Source organism: Cynoglossus semilaevis, chromosome 16 (assembly GCF_000523025.1).
Source record: "Cynoglossus semilaevis isolate Cse_v1.0 chromosome 16, Cse_v1.0, whole genome shotgun sequence".
NCBI classification, from domain to species: Eukaryota; Metazoa; Chordata; class Actinopteri; order Pleuronectiformes; family Cynoglossidae; genus Cynoglossus; species Cynoglossus semilaevis.
In genome coordinates, this window is record NC_024322.1 from 5,716,170 (window position 1) to 5,735,532 (window position 19,363).

At 37.5% G+C, this 19,363-nt stretch overlaps 1 protein-coding gene and 1 non-coding gene across 3 annotated transcripts in view; one reads left to right on the top strand and one right to left on the bottom strand.

Moving 5' to 3' along the window:
• Nucleotides 1-255: 255 nt before the first annotated feature.
• On the bottom strand, nucleotides 256-327 carry trnad-guc (transfer RNA aspartic acid (anticodon GUC)). Its single transcript has one exon. It is a non-coding gene; the product is annotated as a tRNA-Asp (tRNA).
• Nucleotides 328-623: 296 nt separating this feature from the next.
• itprid2 (ITPR interacting domain containing 2) overlaps nucleotides 624-19,363 on the top strand; it is a 31,402-nt gene continuing 12,662 nt past the window's right edge. For both annotated transcript variants that reach the window (XM_008328202.3, XM_008328203.3), the window contains exons 1-10: nucleotides 624-767; nucleotides 4,190-4,311; nucleotides 4,773-4,931; nucleotides 6,301-6,343; nucleotides 8,191-8,240; nucleotides 8,461-8,514; nucleotides 12,380-12,419; nucleotides 12,583-12,678; nucleotides 13,807-13,954; nucleotides 14,114-14,174. In XM_008328202.3, coding sequence (XP_008326424.1) covers nucleotides 4,269-4,311; nucleotides 4,773-4,931; nucleotides 6,301-6,343; nucleotides 8,191-8,240; nucleotides 8,461-8,514; nucleotides 12,380-12,419; nucleotides 12,583-12,678; nucleotides 13,807-13,954; nucleotides 14,114-14,174 — 694 coding nt within the window. In that variant the 5' untranslated portion in view covers nucleotides 624-767; nucleotides 4,190-4,268. The remainder of the gene's footprint in view (nucleotides 768-4,189; nucleotides 4,312-4,772; nucleotides 4,932-6,300; nucleotides 6,344-8,190; nucleotides 8,241-8,460; nucleotides 8,515-12,379; nucleotides 12,420-12,582; nucleotides 12,679-13,806; nucleotides 13,955-14,113; nucleotides 14,175-19,363) is intronic.

Genomic DNA, 19,363 nt, shown 5'->3' on the forward strand with positions numbered 1-19,363 from the left:
CCATTTGCCAAAGACATCTTATCATATAACTTTTCTGAGTTAAGTTTTAATACCTGTTTTTAATGTAACTGTTTATAACTAATTTAATCTCCTATATTTTAGTACAATCTGTACAATTCTTTGTTCACAGCAACTGATAACGTGAACGGGACTTCACCTTCAACCTTGATGAAGCTATAATTTCATTTGCTGTATATACCAAACAAGTCAATAAAAACATGGAAAAAAATGAGAGAAAGAAAGAAAAGTACTTTGCTCCCCGTCGGGGAATCGAACCCCGGTCTCCCGCGTGACAGGCGGGGATACTTACCACTATACTAACGAGGAAATAATACAAAGATGAAAGAGTCAATTTTATAAATACGATTTCTAACAATCATCAAGTAGATTAATACTAATATTTCAAAATTAGTAAAATTTTGACGAGTAACTTGTAAAATAGTCAGTGCAGTATGAGTGATCCTACGGTCTACGAACTAAAACAGCTGATTTATATTAAGCCCAATGCGTTGTGCTGTAGTTTTAGTTTCATCCCGAAAGATGTCGCTATGCTTCCACTGTGAATTGCAGAGGCCACACCCCCACCACGCCTCCTTTCCTCTACTTCCACGCTGATGCTGCTGTTGTTGCTGCTTCTTCTGTTGGAGCTGCCGCCGCTGGTTTCAGGAAGCGGAAGCAGGGATGTTGGGGTTTTTTTTAAAGAAAAAGTTTGTACACTTTTGATAATTTTCGTGTGGATCAACATACAACTGCGGAGAGACATGAAGGTAAGTGTCGCTGACGACTGACACAAAAAAGTCACTGCCGCCGCTACTGTAGCAGTTAAAGAATGTCACGAGTAGTTGTGGTTGCTGGATTTGTAAAACTACGACTGTGGGCTGTCAAACGTCAGGGCTGATGTTCTGCGTGACAAACAGAACAGGAACAACTAAACAGGATCAACAAGAAAGTATTAGTTGAGAAAAAATAGAAAGTTATTGTGTCACTTTGATCAAAAAAGTAAAACAAAACTGTCTAGAGGTCTTCAATATCACAAATAATGTTTAAGCATCATATTTAAATATGACATTAGTAAAGTGGTTGTGTCGATGAGAGTTGAGATTTCGCATTTATAAGTAATGGCCAAAATTAGTAAAAGCGACAATGTAAAATTATTTTTGAAAGGAAAAGGAACATATACAGTTTTAATATAAATGTCACATTTAAGGCACAGTCCTACATTGAACCCAGCCAGTATGTTCATGTTGGTTCCATGGACATTCGTGCTTAGCTTCCAAGGCTACAAATTAGTTTCGTAATAGGCAAATTATTCTGGTCACATTTGCAACTTACCTTTTTAATATACCTGTAGAAAAAAAATAGTACACTGCTCAGCACACCCACAATGATCATAGATACAAATACGGACACCAGTTTACACCTGTAGACTTTTGGCATATCATCATACATAAGGTACATACAATTATATCCATAGTTGTATTGTAATTTAGAGTTTTTTTAATGGATAAGTTGATTTGTCATGTCTACTTTAATCACACGACTATGGAACTGTTTATTGTTCCTGAATATTTGGTTGTACTTCTACAAAGGAGAATATTTACTATTAACAAGTGGAAATACAGAGTTGTTATCTGTTTGACTAAATGTCACTCAAAGTTAACTCAACTGCATGCTGCCAGTCAGAACAACATATGTGCATGTTGGTTTTGAAATTAAATTCAAGTATTGACCGACATTATGGCAATTTGTTGGTATACTGAAATCTTGTGAAAACCTTTTTCTAGTAAAAGTTAGCCTTTTTGCTGGCAAAAAATGACATTGTTGGTACAGGTACAGGTTGGTACTGTATTACCTTCAAGGAGGAGACTCAAGTTTGTAATTGACATCTCTAACATATTTTCATATCACTTAACACATTTTAAAAGTGTTAAAAGTCCAAATACAATAATAAAAAAAACGAATTGAGTGTGAGGGGAATTTTTTACTGCGTAAGACTTGTGCCTGTTCTCTAAACCTTACGTTAATCATGTATTGATACACACTGCTAATAGGTCAGAGCATTTGGACTGTATTTACAGCAACACCTGCAGGGATAGGAGGCTGTGTGCTTAGTTATTTTGCTAAATTCCATACATGTACTTCTTGGATTATGTTAAGCACAAAACATTTGTGCAATGTTTGTGTTAGAGTAAAGCTTGGGTAAAGAAAGAGACACTTAAGAACATTGTTAAACTATATTTTGACAAGAATTAGCAGGAAGAGCACAGGTGTTACTGATAAACTAACATACTATGATATCTGTAATAGTTGTCATGAGATCAGCACTTTACAACAGTAAACCACCATGCAGTAACATTGACAATGTAAAGCTGGTTATAACATTTAATGAGATATGAGACATTTATATGCCAGCATCTTTTGTGTCGACCTAAATTTGCTATAAAAGCTGATATAAGCACGCAGACAATGATTAAGATAATTTCACATGTTCATATCCTAAAGTACTGTGTTGACATTATAAAACAAATGTCAAATTAACTTAAAATTATTAAAATAATGCATTAGACTGATGTCTGTAAGAATTCAACCATATGCATGTATGTGTGTGTGTAATCATAATTCTTTTTTTTATTAAAATGGCCTAAAGTACGTCTTTGTTTTATGTAAATTCTCTTGTGATGACCAATATCCAAAAAAGGAATTTAAAGAATTAAAAAAAAAAAAAACATTGGATTTTTTTAGTTGGTCTGTTTTTAATCTTCTTCTTTGAAACAGTGATGTAACAGTGATGTAAACCGTCTCCACGTCCCAGTTTCTTGCTGTTGTTCACACTGTGTTAGTCGTCATCCCCTTTGGAGACATTAAGTTTCAGGTGTCGTAGCAGCTCAAGTGTTTTCTGTGCTCAGGATGTAGGAAACTGTAACTGTCTGATTTTATTCATAGATCCGTGAGTCTGGTTTCTGTCGGAGTTGGCAGATTAACACAGAGTCAGTGGGTCATTGTCTCTCACAGGCAGTCCATCCACACTGAAAGCTAAAGACAGACAACAGAACACAGTTCTCTGTCTTTTCTTGATGAAACACTGGATTAGCCTACAAATGAACACTGCAGAAGGGTGTGTTTTTCTCTTCATTAGGACATGCAGTAAATGTATTTCATCGTCTACTGTGCTTTGTTTTACTTTACAAAGAACCCCAATTACTCAATTACCCAAATCAAGTGGTCTGTCCAGAGAAAGTTTTAATTGAATCATCACGATAGACAGATATAATCATTATCTTTACACATATTTCGTCACTGGAAGACTAACCTAAATAAGTTGATGCCAAACATTTTAAATTTTATGATATTCTTAATAGAATGTTCTTCCAGTATCTCAGAAAATTTTTTATTTATTTGTTTGTGTTAGGATGCTTTCTGACAGACCAGTTTGTTTTGCATTTTCAACAGTAACCTAAAAATAGACTTGCCCCTCTCCTGACTCCCATGTCTCTTCTGAACAGGAAGTTGTTGTATTCTTCATTCTAAAAACATATTTCCTGTTTCACACGTTCCCATTTCCATTTAGCTGTACAACGTGGCCCTCGCATTTTGTCTCTTTATCTCTTCATGCTTTTTTCTTCTTCTTCCTCACAGCCACACTGCACTGTGTGTGGAGAATCTGTCACATGTGCTCTAGTTTCTTCCTAATCCACCTCCTTTGTCTCCATAAGAAGTAATTAAATTAAAAACCAAGCACAAAGTCATCTGGAAGCTTTCTATATTGTTTCATAATTTAATAAATTATATATGGAAACGTTTGATAACTGCTTTCTGTTTTTGTCATTTGTTGACAAAGGAAAGAATTTGTTAACATGTTATGAATAGCTGTCGGTAAGAGTTCGCATATTTACACAGTAGGTAGTTATGGGATCTCATTAGCTTTGATTTGGTGTTGTCTGAGTCTTAGAACGCTTCTATAGGTGCAGTTTGAATATCTTTTCTTTGTGCATTTTCTGCTGTATAACTGTTTCCTCCTCACAGTATACAAAATGGTCCTGTGATTGATTAGTGATGTTCTTATTGCGTAATCTACTTCTTGCCTGATGTCAACTTGAATTGACTCCACCTTAGCACAGTGTGACATTTTGCTACAGTGCCACAGGTGTCACATATTAAAAATGTGTGAATCTTTTTTTTCTTTCTCCAGGTTTGTAACTCTGATGCTGATGCTAACTTTACAAACGTCGGTCTACTCTGACTGACTGAATCTGAAGCGGTGACAGAATATGGAGAGTGGAGCTGTGGAACTTGGAAAAACTGCTGACCCAGGTAGGTTGACTAATGGCTGTAATAACAAAACATTTTCTTTCTTTATCCATTTTGTGTAAAACTCACGATAAAGAGACACATTGATAGATTTAGTTTGAATGTCCAGTTGGAGTTAAGGTTTTATATAGCCAAAATAATATCAGGGATATTAAGGTTTTATAGCAGGGCTTTGTTTTGCAGCCAAAAATCTACATCCTTTTCTCTTTATTGACTACTGTCACACTTTATTGACCCTTAGTCATTACATAAATCATTTGATCAGATGACTATACCCTTGGCCTAGGATATTTTTTAGTGCATGTGGAGAAGTGACGCATCTGTTCTCTCAGCTTGACTTAGCTGCTGTTTGTTTTTGAAAGACTAGAACTTTCTGTTTGTCAGGTTGAATAATACTTGTCAAACCTGACTTACTTTACAGAAGGCAGACTGAAAGGCAAATTATTTGCTTAATTAATTCTTAGATTCCCAAGTACAGTCAAACTGCAGTAAAGCATCGCTACGTCGTAGAGCCTGGGCCCATAGCAAAGATTCCACCTGGCACGAATCAGATCAGGAGCAAGGTGGGCCCCAGGGTCCAAAACAGGGAGACGGGGATGCACAGAAACCCTCCGAAGAACCAGGTAAGAGTGGGCTTTTCCTTCTCATCTCTCCCTTTTTTATTTTTAATCATTTTATTGAAATGTGCCAGCGTCAGACGGCTTTATACTTTTACTGTAGTTTCACTATCATCATAACTTGGCTAATAAGTAACAAGAAATAGATCGAATAACAGAATAGAGGTTCAGTCATGGCAAGTACAGAATTGTCATGGCAAGTTCAGAATTTCTAGGTTAATTGGGTCATGATATCGTAAGTTGTATAGTTGTGGGTGTACTTGAATTGAGTTTTTTGTGTATTCCCACCTCAAATTACAGTACAAATGTTAATTTAGCCCTCACATGGGGGCGGGGTGGCTTCTTTTTTAGGTTTTATCTCCAGTTTCTAGTGGGTTATTCACTCCTACAGGCAAAATACTTGGAGTTCTCCAGTTAGCCTTGAAGAAGCCTTTTGGCTGAGAGAAAAAAAAATTCTTGAAAACTCAAACTCTTGATCTGGATTGGTGATGGAGAAACTGTCTTGTGATGTTAAACTGGTTTCTTGTTTCAGTTACTACCTGTAGGCCTTGTTGCTTTGGGCCACAGACATACTATTGTCCACATTTCAGAGTATGACAAATAATGGCACAGATAAAGAATAAATTAGGGAAAACCAGAACTAGTCCATATCAGCCACATCTTTCAAATGGTTGTGATGCAAAGAGAAAGGTTTCTTGTAGTTGAAAACAGACTGTCAAACTAATATACTAGGTCAAAGTAACTACTGTGGGGTAGTAAAGTAAAGCCAGTGATGCCTTCATTGTCTAAGAAAGAAAACTAGGATTAGAGTATTCTGATCACAGATGAATCCATCAATGTGTGTGTGTCAATGTGCATGAATGGCTCTTCACCTAGGGCCACTGTATTGCTGTAACTTAGTTTATTCCACAAAGCAGTGTTTTTCAACCCCATGTGAAATGCCTAAAATGAATAGTAATTGATAAAAAAAATGATACTTTTTTTTCAACTCAGTATAATTCTTTTTTAAAATTATGATAAAATCTTGAACAACTGACGTTTTTCAATATAAATCAAATTCAAATAAAATGCAGCATTAAAAAATACTTGTGCTGACACGTCTTGATTGACAGCAGCTGATTCCTTAAGAAATGACAACCAGATGTGGAAGTACTTACTGTTGGTTGGCAACAACATGGGTCTTATCCATACAACAAAAACGCATCTCTTTGTCTCTCTCTCTCTCTCTCTCTCGCTCTCTCTCTCTCTGTCTCTCTTCTCTCTCTCTCTGTCTCTCTTTATTTCTGTCTCTTTTTCTGACTCCCTCTCTGACTCCCTACCCCACTGACCTTTCTCTCTCTCTCTCTCTCTGTCTCTCTGTCTGTCTCTCTGTCAGGGCAAGTTCCTAACAAGATCACCAGCTGGCTGATTGAATGCAGGTACAGTGTTTATCCACCACCTGATTAAAGGATTATGGCCATGTTTTGTATTCACTTCTACTGTTACTACCTTTGGCTATTTTTAGTAATTTATTTTCAGTTCCTCCCAAATGATTTTCTTGACCACTGACACAGTAATCAGTAGAAATGTCATTTAAACAAACGGAGTAGTTTATGGAATAGAAAGAGAACTTTGTGTGTTGACTGACTGACTGACACACTGGCTAACTGGTTTAGACGCTAACTGTTTTATTGATATATTTCTCCTGACGTCCATAGGTGTGTGTGTGTGTGTGTACTTAGTAGCGGTGTTGTCGGCTGCTGACGTAGAACTAACACACAGCCAACGCCTTGACATACAACTTACAAAGCAAAAACACACACACACACACAACCACACACACAGAAAGTGTGCCACACCTAGAGGTAGGAGACTTAGAAGTACAGATACGTTTAAAAAAAGGACAAAACGGATGAAAAGTTGACAAAGAAAGAAGGGTAAACAGAGGAGGGGCTCCTAGTGCTGAGTCAAAACTGATGCCACACACACACACACACACAGAAAGTGTGCCACACCTAGAGGTAGGAGACTTAGAAGTACGGATACGTTTAAAAAAAGGACAAAACTGATGAAAAGTTGACAAAGAAAGAAGGGTAAACAGAGGAGGGGCTCCTAGTGCTGAGTCAACACTGATGCCACACACACACACACACACACACACACACACACATATTTGGGAGCAGTCCTGCGCTGATGCATCTCCTACGACATCACTGTGGTAACATGACCAGCAGAATCAGAATCCTTCTGTACTATAGTAACAGCCACGGGGCCAAGGACGACGGCCAGCATGGCTACCAGTGGAAAGTGGGAGGAATATTGAGCACTGCAGCTGCGTATGGTTACACAACCGTTCATTCTTGTGTGTGTGTGTCTGTGTCCCGAATGGTGGCATGAGGTTTGTCCCAATGATAAGAAGAGAAGGTTGTGTAACGCCACAGTTGACTGCTGTTCAAGTTCAGGCTGCAGTTCTCTTTAGTCCAACCTCTAGTGTAGGTAGAACTAAGAACTAAGAACCTCCTTAGCTTTCAGATTTAATCCCGTCTAAATATTTTTGATGGTCATAAATAGCCCAGCCTGACTACGAATCAAGACAGCATGGTTTATTATTTTTATAGGCATATTTAACATACAGCTAGCCTGAATTACAAATGTTGATTATCCACGGTAGACTCTGCCTACCATACAATTACCACGTTTTTAAGAGTAGGCCATAGGCAATTTGAACAAACAAAGGTGCAAAACATATTTGACAGTAAGCCATGGAAACTTGTTATTAGTTGACATGTGTTTGTTTTCTTTTTTAGCCCAACTGTCTTTGATTTCTCCTTCATGTTTCAATCATTTGCTTGTGTTGGTATATTGGAAGTATGGGAGACTTGTGTGCGTAAGAACGCTTGACGTATAACTGTAGGTATGACAAGGATGTGCGTTCCTGTCTTTGTTGTGGTTTACTGTGGTTTAGCATGCCTAGGCTAATCACAAGTCCCTGTATTCAAGTGCTAAATATAATACACAATATTCACAGATAATGAGGGTGATAAAATAATGGAATATTTGTACATAAAAATATGTTAAAGATTTGTTCTTTTGACTTTGGGGAAATTCAAGACAAGACTAGGATTCCTTGTGGTGTTGCAGCGTACTATAGATGTGTGCTAGTGAGAGCCTGCCTTTAAATGACAGAGTGTTCTGTTGCTACTTTGTGTTTGAAAATATCAGTTTATGGTTTGGGTTGATGTATAACTAATGCATTACTCTACTCCCCCTTATGTCTGTTGTGCAGGACTCCCATTGGAGCCTCTTTGGATGACCAGAGTGCTTCTCCCAGCAGAGGTAATCAACATTTTCTTTGTGTTTGTTGACACTGTGAAGAAGCCCGCCTGTTAGGACACATACGGCCGCATGCTTGCAAACAGTGACTGAAGCTTTGAATGTGCTGTGTGTTCCAGAACTGTTACAGTCAAATCTTTTATTTTTCCACTTCATAACATTATGGACATATTAGAGATCATATCACCACTGTCTGCACTGTGACTGTTTGTTGTGTGAACAGGAGCACTGCGGAACGGCTGCAGCTTTGAAGATGACCTTTCACTGGGAGCTGAAGGTTAGTGTAGAGAAAAAAAAAACTCACAATGCAAATGGCATCAGCAATTTCTCATTATTGTTAAGAGTTTCCCCTTACTATTTTTACTTGCTTAGCCAGCTAAGGGACATTTTGGCACTTTTCTCAAGCCTTAAGTGTTGGTTTTACTCAGTGAAATGAAAAGGCTGACTATGGTTGGGCCGCACCCACACGCCAAATTATTGCACAAGAAATCCCTGACTCAGCCATATGTTGATAGTAGAATTATTAACTAAAGACTTCACGAAGCCACATTAGGAAAGAAAAAAGAATTAGACTCTCAGAAACACATGGAACGGCTGGGCCAAAGTTTTATTTGTGTTGTTGTAAAGTTGTCAGTCAGGCTCAGACTCATAGCTTCCTTATTAGACAGAAATGACATTGAACAGTCAGTAGTTAGTAAGCTAAAAATGAGTCTGAATTAAAGTATATTATAGAGTGAAAGTAAGGTGTATATAACTCTATAGAGCAATTAAATGATATAATATGGAGTTAAACAGCAACAAGAAAAATATCTTTCATATAAATAGCCATGTAAACCATTTTCACCATTAGAATGTTAAGTCCCGCTAAATAAGGTTTTCCTTGTTAATATCAAATGACTACTTGTTCCTCTTGTCTGCCACATGTTTTAAGACAGCATGCAATTTATTTTGGGAATGATCAGATGCCTGTGTGATACTAGTGTTTGCCAATGCCTAAAATGTTTAAACAGACTGAAGAACAAGCAGGAAAAAAACATGCCTCGAAGACTTCACACCAGTCGGCGTGTATGTGTTGGCTCTGAGCACATCGCTCCTCACATGGAAATACCAAACTCAGCACAGCACAGGGGTGATGGTGACAATAAAATCCTCACCATGTAGGGGGGGTCATGGATTTAAAGACATGAGATGGGGGTTTAAACAGCAGCAAGTTGGAGCTCAGGAATGAACAAAGTGTGCACTGGATAAAACACAATGTTGTTGATGTGATCGATAGAGATCAGCCTGGCATATCTGGTGCGGTTTGGGTAGTTTAAATTCCGTGAACTAATACTTTTTTCTGTAAAGCTGTTCCTGTTTTCAAACGGTTGGCAGTGGTTGTTAAAAGTTTTACTTTAGTTCTGTATATTTGGTGAAATTTATTATGTCCTAGTTTTGTTACACATATTTGGATCTCAGTAGTGTCTGTCTACTCCCAAATGAGCTGTTAATAATAATAATATAGAGAATATATGCAGAAGTCTGTTAATTTTTCATGTTGTTTGTGTTCAATTCTGAGATTTAACTTTGCTGTTGTTTTTAGGATTTAAAATGGATTCATGATAGAGGTAGCAAAAGTAACAGCTGTCTTTTGCTTTACTTGAGCCAAGTTGGCATAAAAAACATCTTTAAAGTTAGCAGAGTCACACCCTCAACTTTAGTGGTGGCTCCCAAGCTCATCTACCGTGAAACGTCTTTAACCCTAAATGCATTTTGTGATGGCTGACAATCATAACAGTGTCAGTAGTAATAACAAGACATTGTGTGGCTCTTTGTTCCATCATCATTCCTCCACGTCCTCTCATGAAGGAAAGTCAACACTTACAGAGGTGTGGAAAAATGCATGCATGGTCAGCTGTCTTTACAGCGTTTTAACGTGTCTTCCAGTCATTTCCCTGATCTGATGTGAATACTGTAGTAATGTATTTGATAGCATAAGGCGGCATTTGTTAGTGTGTGCACAATAGGCACTAATGACTTTTTGTTGCCAAAAACCAACATGCTCCAAGTCACAGCTGCAGGAATCAAGCAGTGAATGGGTGCTAATGAATTGACGCTCAGTGGTTAAAGATGTTTGTGCAGCTGATTTTATCAGAAAAGAATCACCCACTCCTACAGTAAGTACATTGTTATGTGATGACACCAGTAAATGTTGTGTCGTGTCACGATGTTTTTGTGCAACCCAAAAGAAGCTGACTCATTCATGGTTTGCAAAAGTTCAGGGCAGAAAATAACATTTCGCTACGTACAGTTTGACTTTATGAAAAAAAGCAGTCAGCTGTTAGTGGTCGAAGCTAGGAACTAGGAAAGAGAAGAAAGGGTTTTTGGCACAACTTTACTCAGACAAGGTAGAGTAGGTGGAGGACAGTAGTCTTTAAACAGCAGGCTGTACAATACAGCAGTACCTCTTGTAGTGAGAACAGCTTTCTGTATTATCTGCAAGAGGTCACTACTCCCTCCTTCCCCCGCCACACACACTCAAACACACATGCTGTTCACTCACCTCTGCTGTTTTTTGTCTTTTTCTGTCGCTATGACGCTATAAAAGGTATTTATGATACCCATGTATCATGCACACACAAGAGAGACAGGGTGAGAAAAAAAGATATAGAGGGTGCGTTGGCTACATTTCTTTAAATATGTATGTGGAGTGTGTCGAGCGACATGGTCAGTATTTTGAAAGTATGGTAATGACAGGAGCCACTGTGCTGTTTCCCATTTAAATCTAGGTAAATTCAAAGTCATATAAATAAAAAATGTGAAGTAATTTGTTTGTTGAAGTCGGTTTTATTTTGGAAAAAGTGTGCCACTGCTGTTATCATTATGACTATTAATATGTGTCTGCATCAGCTATGTCATCATGTTCACTGCCAAATCTTAAGGTTAGTTTAAAATCTGATAGTGTTTTTTCAAAAAAAAAAATAGTGATTTTTTTTGATGCACAGTGTTTTATTGTATTATATTATTATAAAGTTCGAATAACTTGATATATAAATTAAATAGTAAACCATTTTAATGTATTGGCTTATGGAAATCCATGGCTAATGGATTGAAGTAACTGTAAATTACTTTAAATGACCACTGATGCTTGTGAATCCAGCTGCATGTATGTTGAAGTTGGTTACGTCAAATGATTAATATCTTGAGGCTAAAAACTCAATAATTAGACATTAGATATAAGAGCTTCTTTTGTGCAGCGCCGCAGTCTACCACCAGTGTCAGACTCTCTGTCGTCCTCACTCAGGCCTTAATCTTGTCGTGAGTCGTGTCTGACAGCTGTCTTTTGTCATCTTTGGAAATGTAATGTTTAACATTTCCTGATGGCCTGTAATGGTGTGGAACATTATCAGGACAGAATAGAAGGAGATTAAAAGGTTAATGTGGGGATGAGACGGAGGCGAATTAGTGAAATGAGAACGAGTCGGGGTGAAAAGGAAGGAAGTGTACCAGTGAATTAGTGCACAGAAGTAAGTCATTGTAACCCTTGGTTCCTGTAATCCAGCCATCCATCAGAGGAAATAGCTGTGGACTCAAAGAAGGAAGAAATTAAATTGAAATTAGAGGCTCAGTCAGGCCTTTAATGACAGGTCGACAGGTTCAAACGTGTTCTTCTTAACCTGTAAAGCAAACATTTCTCACGTCGAAAACTGATGATCAGTTTAGCATTTCAGCTTTGGACTTTGCAGTACAAATAAAAAGTACAATTTAAAGTAGTTTTAGTTTTAAAATATATAAACAATTTACAGGTAATATTAACAGGCTTTTTTTTTTCATCATCCGTCTGTGAAGAGGGATCATAAACATAAGACCTGTTAAAATCTCAATCCTGGGGACTTATGTCAGTGTCCATACCATGTGGAGGCTTCACTGTTGTGAATATATGTTACCTGACAGCCACAAGTTATACTGATCTATCTATCTATCTATCTATCTATTTGTACTCCTTAGCCTTAGATGTCATTTCTGTTTCGTCGATGTGTGCCTTTCATTACAGGAACTAAACACAATGTTGGAATTGTTCTCAGTTCTTTTTAATTACACATTACATTGTGTAATTATTGTATCATTATACAATTTTGGCTGTTTTGTGTTTTCCTCTGCAGCCAACCATCTACAGTCCACTGTCAAGAAACCTGATCCCTGGTGAGTTCCTTTTCCTAGTTATAAGTCATGATCAGATGACTGGACAACTGACTAAAATGAAGTAATTCTTAAGTCGTAGATTCTTACAAGACCAGAGTCTTTGCTGTCATTAAATAAACTCCCAAACAACTCAGATTTAGTGTTTGTTGTGTATTAAATGCAGTTTTGGTCTTGCGGCGGAGGACAAGAGGAGTCAATTTAAGGAGAGAGGAAGAAGTATGAACTCTACGGGGTCTGGGAAGAGCAGCACAGTGTCCAGGTAAGTGTTTTTTTGTTCTAATGGAACAGTCAAAGTAATTTGGGGTTCTTTTTGAACACAGATGACATTTTAAGTGTTCAACATTTAGTGTTACAAGTGATAGAAATGATCAGATGCAGTGACTCATTGCTGTAATATCTGTTCACATACCAGTGATATAATGCAGTAGCAACATGCAAGGACATGTTCTATTTTGGCAGTGCTTAATACAAACACAGGTAACCTTTTTAATTGATTCAAACAATTTGATGCAGGCTCTGGGACCAAAGCTCCGTTTGTAAATTTCTAATTGAAATTAAAAAATGTGGCCTGAAACATAATTTGGAGTTGCTGAACCTGGACCAAAGAACATCAAATGCAGTCATTTCAGCCCACCATCAAATATTCAAACTCCTCTTTTAAGCAAAAGACTGGGCTTTTTAGCTTAATGCTACAGTTTCACATTTCCATATAACAATAAATGTTGATTTGGATCAGTGGGTCATAAAATACTCATATTTTGCCCTATACACTGAACATGTCTTGACAATCATACAGACAGATGTAGGTTATACAGCTCCTAACCTGAGGCAATATTAGTCTGTAACTCATTCATTACTTCATCACGTTGTTTTTGTTAGAGATACTGTTCTTGTAGTGTTAGAGCACTGATAAGGATTTTGCACCAGAGTAGGGGTCAGACAAAAACCAAAATGAGTGTAAGACGTACACAAAGTCTAGACGAGGTGCAGATGTTTCTTCTCCGTCATTGTACTTACACACAGGTTGGTGTTGTCAAGGATCTCTTTTAGGTCAAAGTTCTGTTATAAACCTGGGGTGTTTCACTGAACCAGTCCGCCAGTATAATGGAAATGTTTTAACCAGGGACCACATGGTTATTGTTTCTTTAAGTAACATGGGTCATTCTTCATCTTGACTGTTAAATAATGAATTTCCATGCTCCTATTTATCTCCTATCAGAGTCACGTTATACGATTCTATTTCTTTTGCTTTCAGTCTACCTGTGCCCGTTGGTTCAATTTAGTTTGGGAGCAATCAAGAAATACAATTAGGATTTTGTTTCACCCATGCTGTTTCCATCTCCATGGTTGTCAGTTTGAGTGGCTGTCTGCATCTGTATGTCCACAGTGTGTCAGAGCTGCTGGACCTTTATGAGGAGGATCCTGAAGAAATCCTATTTAATCTTGGATTTGGTCGCGAAGAACCTGACCTGGCCTCAAAGGTTCCCTCCAGGTTCTTCAACAGCTCGTCTGCAGCACGAGGAATTGACATCAAGGTACCAGGCTTTGAGCAAAAGAAGCTTTTTAACTTTCTGTCTGCTGAAAAAACTAAGCAACCATTGCAGATGCAGAAGAATTTTTCTGGGAAACGACACGTTTTACTATTACTATTAGTATCACTATTACCAGGTTTATCTGAATTTCCTGTGTCTCAGGTCTATTTGGGAGCCCAGATGCAGCGCATGGAGCTGGAGAACCCCAACTACGCTTTGACAAGTATGTACAGAAACAATGTTTACTACGCTCTCTGTTATGTGCTAGTGTATGTGTATATGCTAGATGTGTTCATATACTGAATATACATTCAGTATGTACACATCCAGTGTTAGTGATGCCGTCGAAGCTCAAGAGGTTCATGTTCAGACGCTGGAGACAGGATGTGAAGTTCACAATGCCTGTGTGTGTGTGTGCGTGTGTGTGTGTCTGCCCTGTTCTCAGTGTTATATGGTGTTTTGTGTGGTCCTTTAGCCTTTTTAGCTGTTCTGCCTATTGCCTGGACAACTCTGCCAGCAAGGACAAAGATCTGTTTGTCTCACATACACACGAACATGCACACACACACGCACACACACACACACACACACACACACACACACACACACACAGACACACACAGATCTAGTGTGCTAATGTCCTGGCCTCTTTTTGTTTTCAAACTCATGTTTGCATGAAGGTACTGGACAGCTAATTTTACACACACACACACACAGACACAGCTGAATCACTTTTCTTGACATTTTAACTGCTGTGGCATTGTAAAGAAAGACTATACTGAGGATCCTGTGTAGGTAAGAGGATAAATCACTCCACGGTTGAATACATCTAAGGTCCTCTTGTTTATTGTAGCAGAAAAAAAAAGAATTTGTTGGGCTAAGTGGATTTGGATTTTAATAGAATTTGTGTTTTTTTTTTCTTTTGATTGTTTTTATACTGTTGCTAAGAATAGTTGCGGTGTAAACTTCAACTCAGATGGTTCATGTTTTTATGTATTAACAGGCAGAGAACTGAACACTCAAAATTCAAGTTTGGTTAGTTTGTAAATATTTGAATCCTGAATAGAAAACAGTGCTGCTGACACTTGAAAGTGCTCCTATGTTGTGGTGTTTTCAAGGTTTGAATATTATATTATAGAGTAACAAAGGTATCCTACTGAAGTACAAGAAGGGCATCACATAAAATTAATCACAAATTGAGTCTCGTAGATTTTATGACCTGTCACTTGGACTATTGTAGCAGGATGTAATGTGATGTGATATAATTAGTATCACATGTAAATAAATGACCTCTTTATGTAACCTTTGCTCAAGCGTTGAGGAAGCAAAGACATCTTTTATAAGTATGCAGTCAATGTTTGTCCAAGGGGTGTGAAAGGACATCTGTCTCCGGCTACATGCTGTATTCATGTTTTATTATGAACTGCAGTCTATTATGGGTGAAAATGCCACTGCAGCCTTATCACAAACTACAGATGTTGGGCTGCACGGTGTGTGATAATTCAACTCTGCCGCACGCAGGAAATTTGATACATAAAAAACACTGAGTCACTGAACTTCCTTGATGCTAAAACTTGTTCTGTCAGTAGCCTGACTGCAGATTAAAAAATTTAATCTTTTGTTCACATTCTTGGAAGATCAGCATTATTTTAAAAGGTCAGATTTTATCATGTTGTTACTCTCTTATGAACTGTACATATTTACAGATGTTAAGTTACAAGCACGGCCTAGTTGATGTAGTCTGCAGATAACATAATTGAGTCACAAACTGTATTCACGCTAATGCTGAATACATGGAGGAAAGAGAAGAGCGTAGCATGTCAATGTAGGTCTGGTAAAGAAAAAATATTAAACAAGCTGGATGAGGAGTTGGTTGAATGCTCTCCGTTGCATCACAGACTTGTTTACATCATGGTCTTCACGCTGTAGAAAGAGTTCTCCATCTTTGGAATCCCTCTGTGGGTATCTCAAAAAAAAAAACCAAAAAAAAAAAACAAGGCAAGGAACAAGAGTAGCTGCAACAAATACTGCAGAGTATGTAGTTAGTGTCATTTGTTGCAGGTAGTTTAGACTGCACTGTCCATAGCACAAACAAGAAGTAACTTTGATTTATAATACATTTGGAGCTGTTAAAACCAAACACTGTAGAAGTTCAAGAACGTGACGGGAGTTTTGTCTATTTCTAGCAAATAACAATATGTTCAAAGTCATAGCACACTATCAGAATGCTCCCATTTTTGTCTCGTCACTCCAGAGAACATTTCGCTCTCAAAGTCTGTGGCTCATCAGTTTGCATTCAGCAAATTCCTGTCTGGGTTTTTATAGTTTTATGCTTTCAGTTCTGGAGTCCATATTCGTTCTACATTAAAATTTTAAATGTTGGAGAAAAGATGATAGATTTCAAAAAGACAGGGACTTCCACCTTGTAGTTTAGCTTAGACACTGATGGTTTTACCATTTCATCTTTGTCTGCCATCAAGACTGTCCTCCTGATCCATCTGCTGCTGTATTATTTTGGTGTATGTTCTTGAAGGCTCAGGTTAGCTACAGTCCTAAAGCCCCTGAAAAGCTGCTCATAAATTTACATTTTTAGGTTTGTTGTATTTGTCATCTTGTTTCTCTGATATTATCAGAAAACTCTCCCCTTGTCCTTTTTTTTCTTGGCTTGTATCTTAGTCTGTTTTCTTCCTTTAACAAGACAGACGACAAAAATAGGTCCATTAGATGCTTTTTACTTTATTTTGCACTGGCTATTGGCTACTGTTGACATATTATATTATGGATTGTATAGTGAAGCATAAACACTTTTACCCAGCTCTTTAACTTGACATTACCATTAGAAATGTATAAGCCATAAACTCCTTTATTCTGCAGTATGGTTTCCAGTAACAACAATTATCATAGTTTGTTGATCGATTTAATTTGATAGATTTTTCTCAATCCTGGATGGAAAAATTTTGTTTTTAGGCACTGATGTGCTTTGGTGCATCACATGCACAAACTTGTAATACTATCCTTTAACAACACAACTTTATAAACTGTCATCAACTGCATAATGTTTCCATCTCCACGGTATGTCTTTTGGTCCACTGGATAAGTTTGACTGACATTTTTGTGAATAGGCCAAAATAAACAGAAAAGAACAAACACTGTGGAGTAAGCTGTCAACACCCATGGATCTTATCGTTGTTGTTTTAAATAATTTTGTTCCTTCATAATTGACATTTACAAGAATGGTCTACAAACTTATCTGATCAACTTATTTAAAATTCTGTAGAAAAAGGAAAAAATCCATATTTATTGGGATTACTTGTTGTAATCATACCAAGTAACCGTAGACTTGTATACAGTTTGTAGTTGGTCGGTCAAACGTCTTTGTCACACAAACGTCAATTTGCGAAATTGATGTGATTAAACTTTTCATGTGGGGAATGACACACACTGTACTTCCAGTTATTCCACCATCCTTTTATAACACATGTTGTTTTCTACACACTACACACACTGTGGTAATTTTTTATTTTTTTTTCACCAAAGCAACTTTTTTAAGTTTAAAATACTCAATGTCTTGCATGCATCCCTATTTGTCGGGGCTTCAACTTCAGGTCGTGGCTTGCTGACTGACACAATTGCGAAAGAGATTGTGAGGTACATTAGGCATTAGCCTGGAAAGGAACTCTTGATGCGTTCCATTAACCAGTGTCAAGATGAACAGGGATGACATAAATCCACCGACTCTATGAAGCAAAATTTTGTAGTTTTGGTTTTTATTATTTTTTGTGATAATTTTCCATAATATCATTACATTATTTGAACGAGTCTCAAATAAACTCAGGTCAAAAAAACACATACATCGACCTGCTGTTATTTGTGTTCTGTTTAGGCCATATACTGTACAGGAAAAAGGTATTTTTTGTGATTAAATAATGTTAATTCATCTTGATTAATCATGATTAATGACTAAAGCCATAGTTTTTATGTGTCCCACCGACTTGTGTTTTTCCTTCGACATACTCCGCAATGTGGAGATAAGAGCACTCGGGGTTCCTCTGAATTTTTTCTCTGTCTTGTCTCAAAGGATCTTTAGGAGAGTCTGGCTCTTTGATAGATGTAGTCTGAGTCATCCTGCAAAATAAATGTGGGACCAATCTGTTGCCTCACTGAACAGAGAAACAAGGACAGAGATCAAAACATCTAAAATGCCTGATAACTGTGGGTAAAAACATAATACAGGGAATGTTGTGTGCTTTTTGGACCAGAATCTTTAATGTTGCTCATTGCAGGGTAGAAAAATGTTCATTCAAGATTTCTAGAGAAATGTTTCACCAGCCCTGCCTTCAGAACATGATGTTTTTATAGTGAACTGTTCCTTTAACAGTCTCTGGGCCATTTGTGGTTGCTGGAAGTGTTGTTCTTCTTTTTCCAGAACATTCTCATAGTGTCTCTTAGATTCCCTGGATCCGAGTGTGTTTGTCCAAGAACACGTTAGTGTTTATGTGGTGTTGTGTTGTTGTTTGTTATGTAAGCCCTGTTCTCACCATCAGAAAGAGCCTCTTGGGGGAATAGAGTAGTAAAAAGAGAGAGAGGGGAAAGGGAGAGAGTGTATCCTTTTTCTTTTATTCCTCACTTCCTGTTTAAGATCAGAAGAATGAGCGCTACTGCTGAGTCAGCAGTGGACAGGAAACACACTCACACTGTATTATGATGGTCACACATGGCTGCTGTAATGAGAGGTTCCTGTTCTGTAGTCGTATGCAAATGAGGATCAAGGAAATCCACATGTCTTTGACTTGGTAGTTAGGATTAGGCAGTTAAATTTATTTTAATGTAAGTTTGATTTGCTTGTTTTAAAGCTGCTGGTTCTGGATGTGTCACCAAAATAAACTGAAAGTGCAGAAACACAGTTTTATCTTGTAAAGAAATGGAAATATACGGAAAAGCAAAAACAGCACTTGCTTGCTGTTAATAGATTTAAAAGCCAGGGTCAACCTAATCTCCACTGAGGGTTTCCATGACTTCAAAATGACGTCCAGTGGTGATTTATTCAGTTCTGCAAATTGCTGTTCTCTTTATCATCAAAGGGAGAGAGATGATAGAGAAGTGCTTTGGTTCAGGATCGCACTTGTTTCTTCTGCATCGTTCAGGTTGAATTTAAATTTTTCATCATATTTTTTTGTAAAGGGAAAATGGATATATACAGTATCTAATATGACATTTTGGTCATTGACAGTGCTGAAAAGTCTCTCTCCATCTGCAGACCGACTAAATACAAAAATAATACTTATATATATATATATATTTTTTTTTTTTTTTTTGAAACAAGTTAGAAACTTTGGATGTGACTTGGAAAGCACAGAGCCATACACCTAGATCACAGACTTAGCTCGAGTCAGGGTTTTTTTTTGTTTTTTT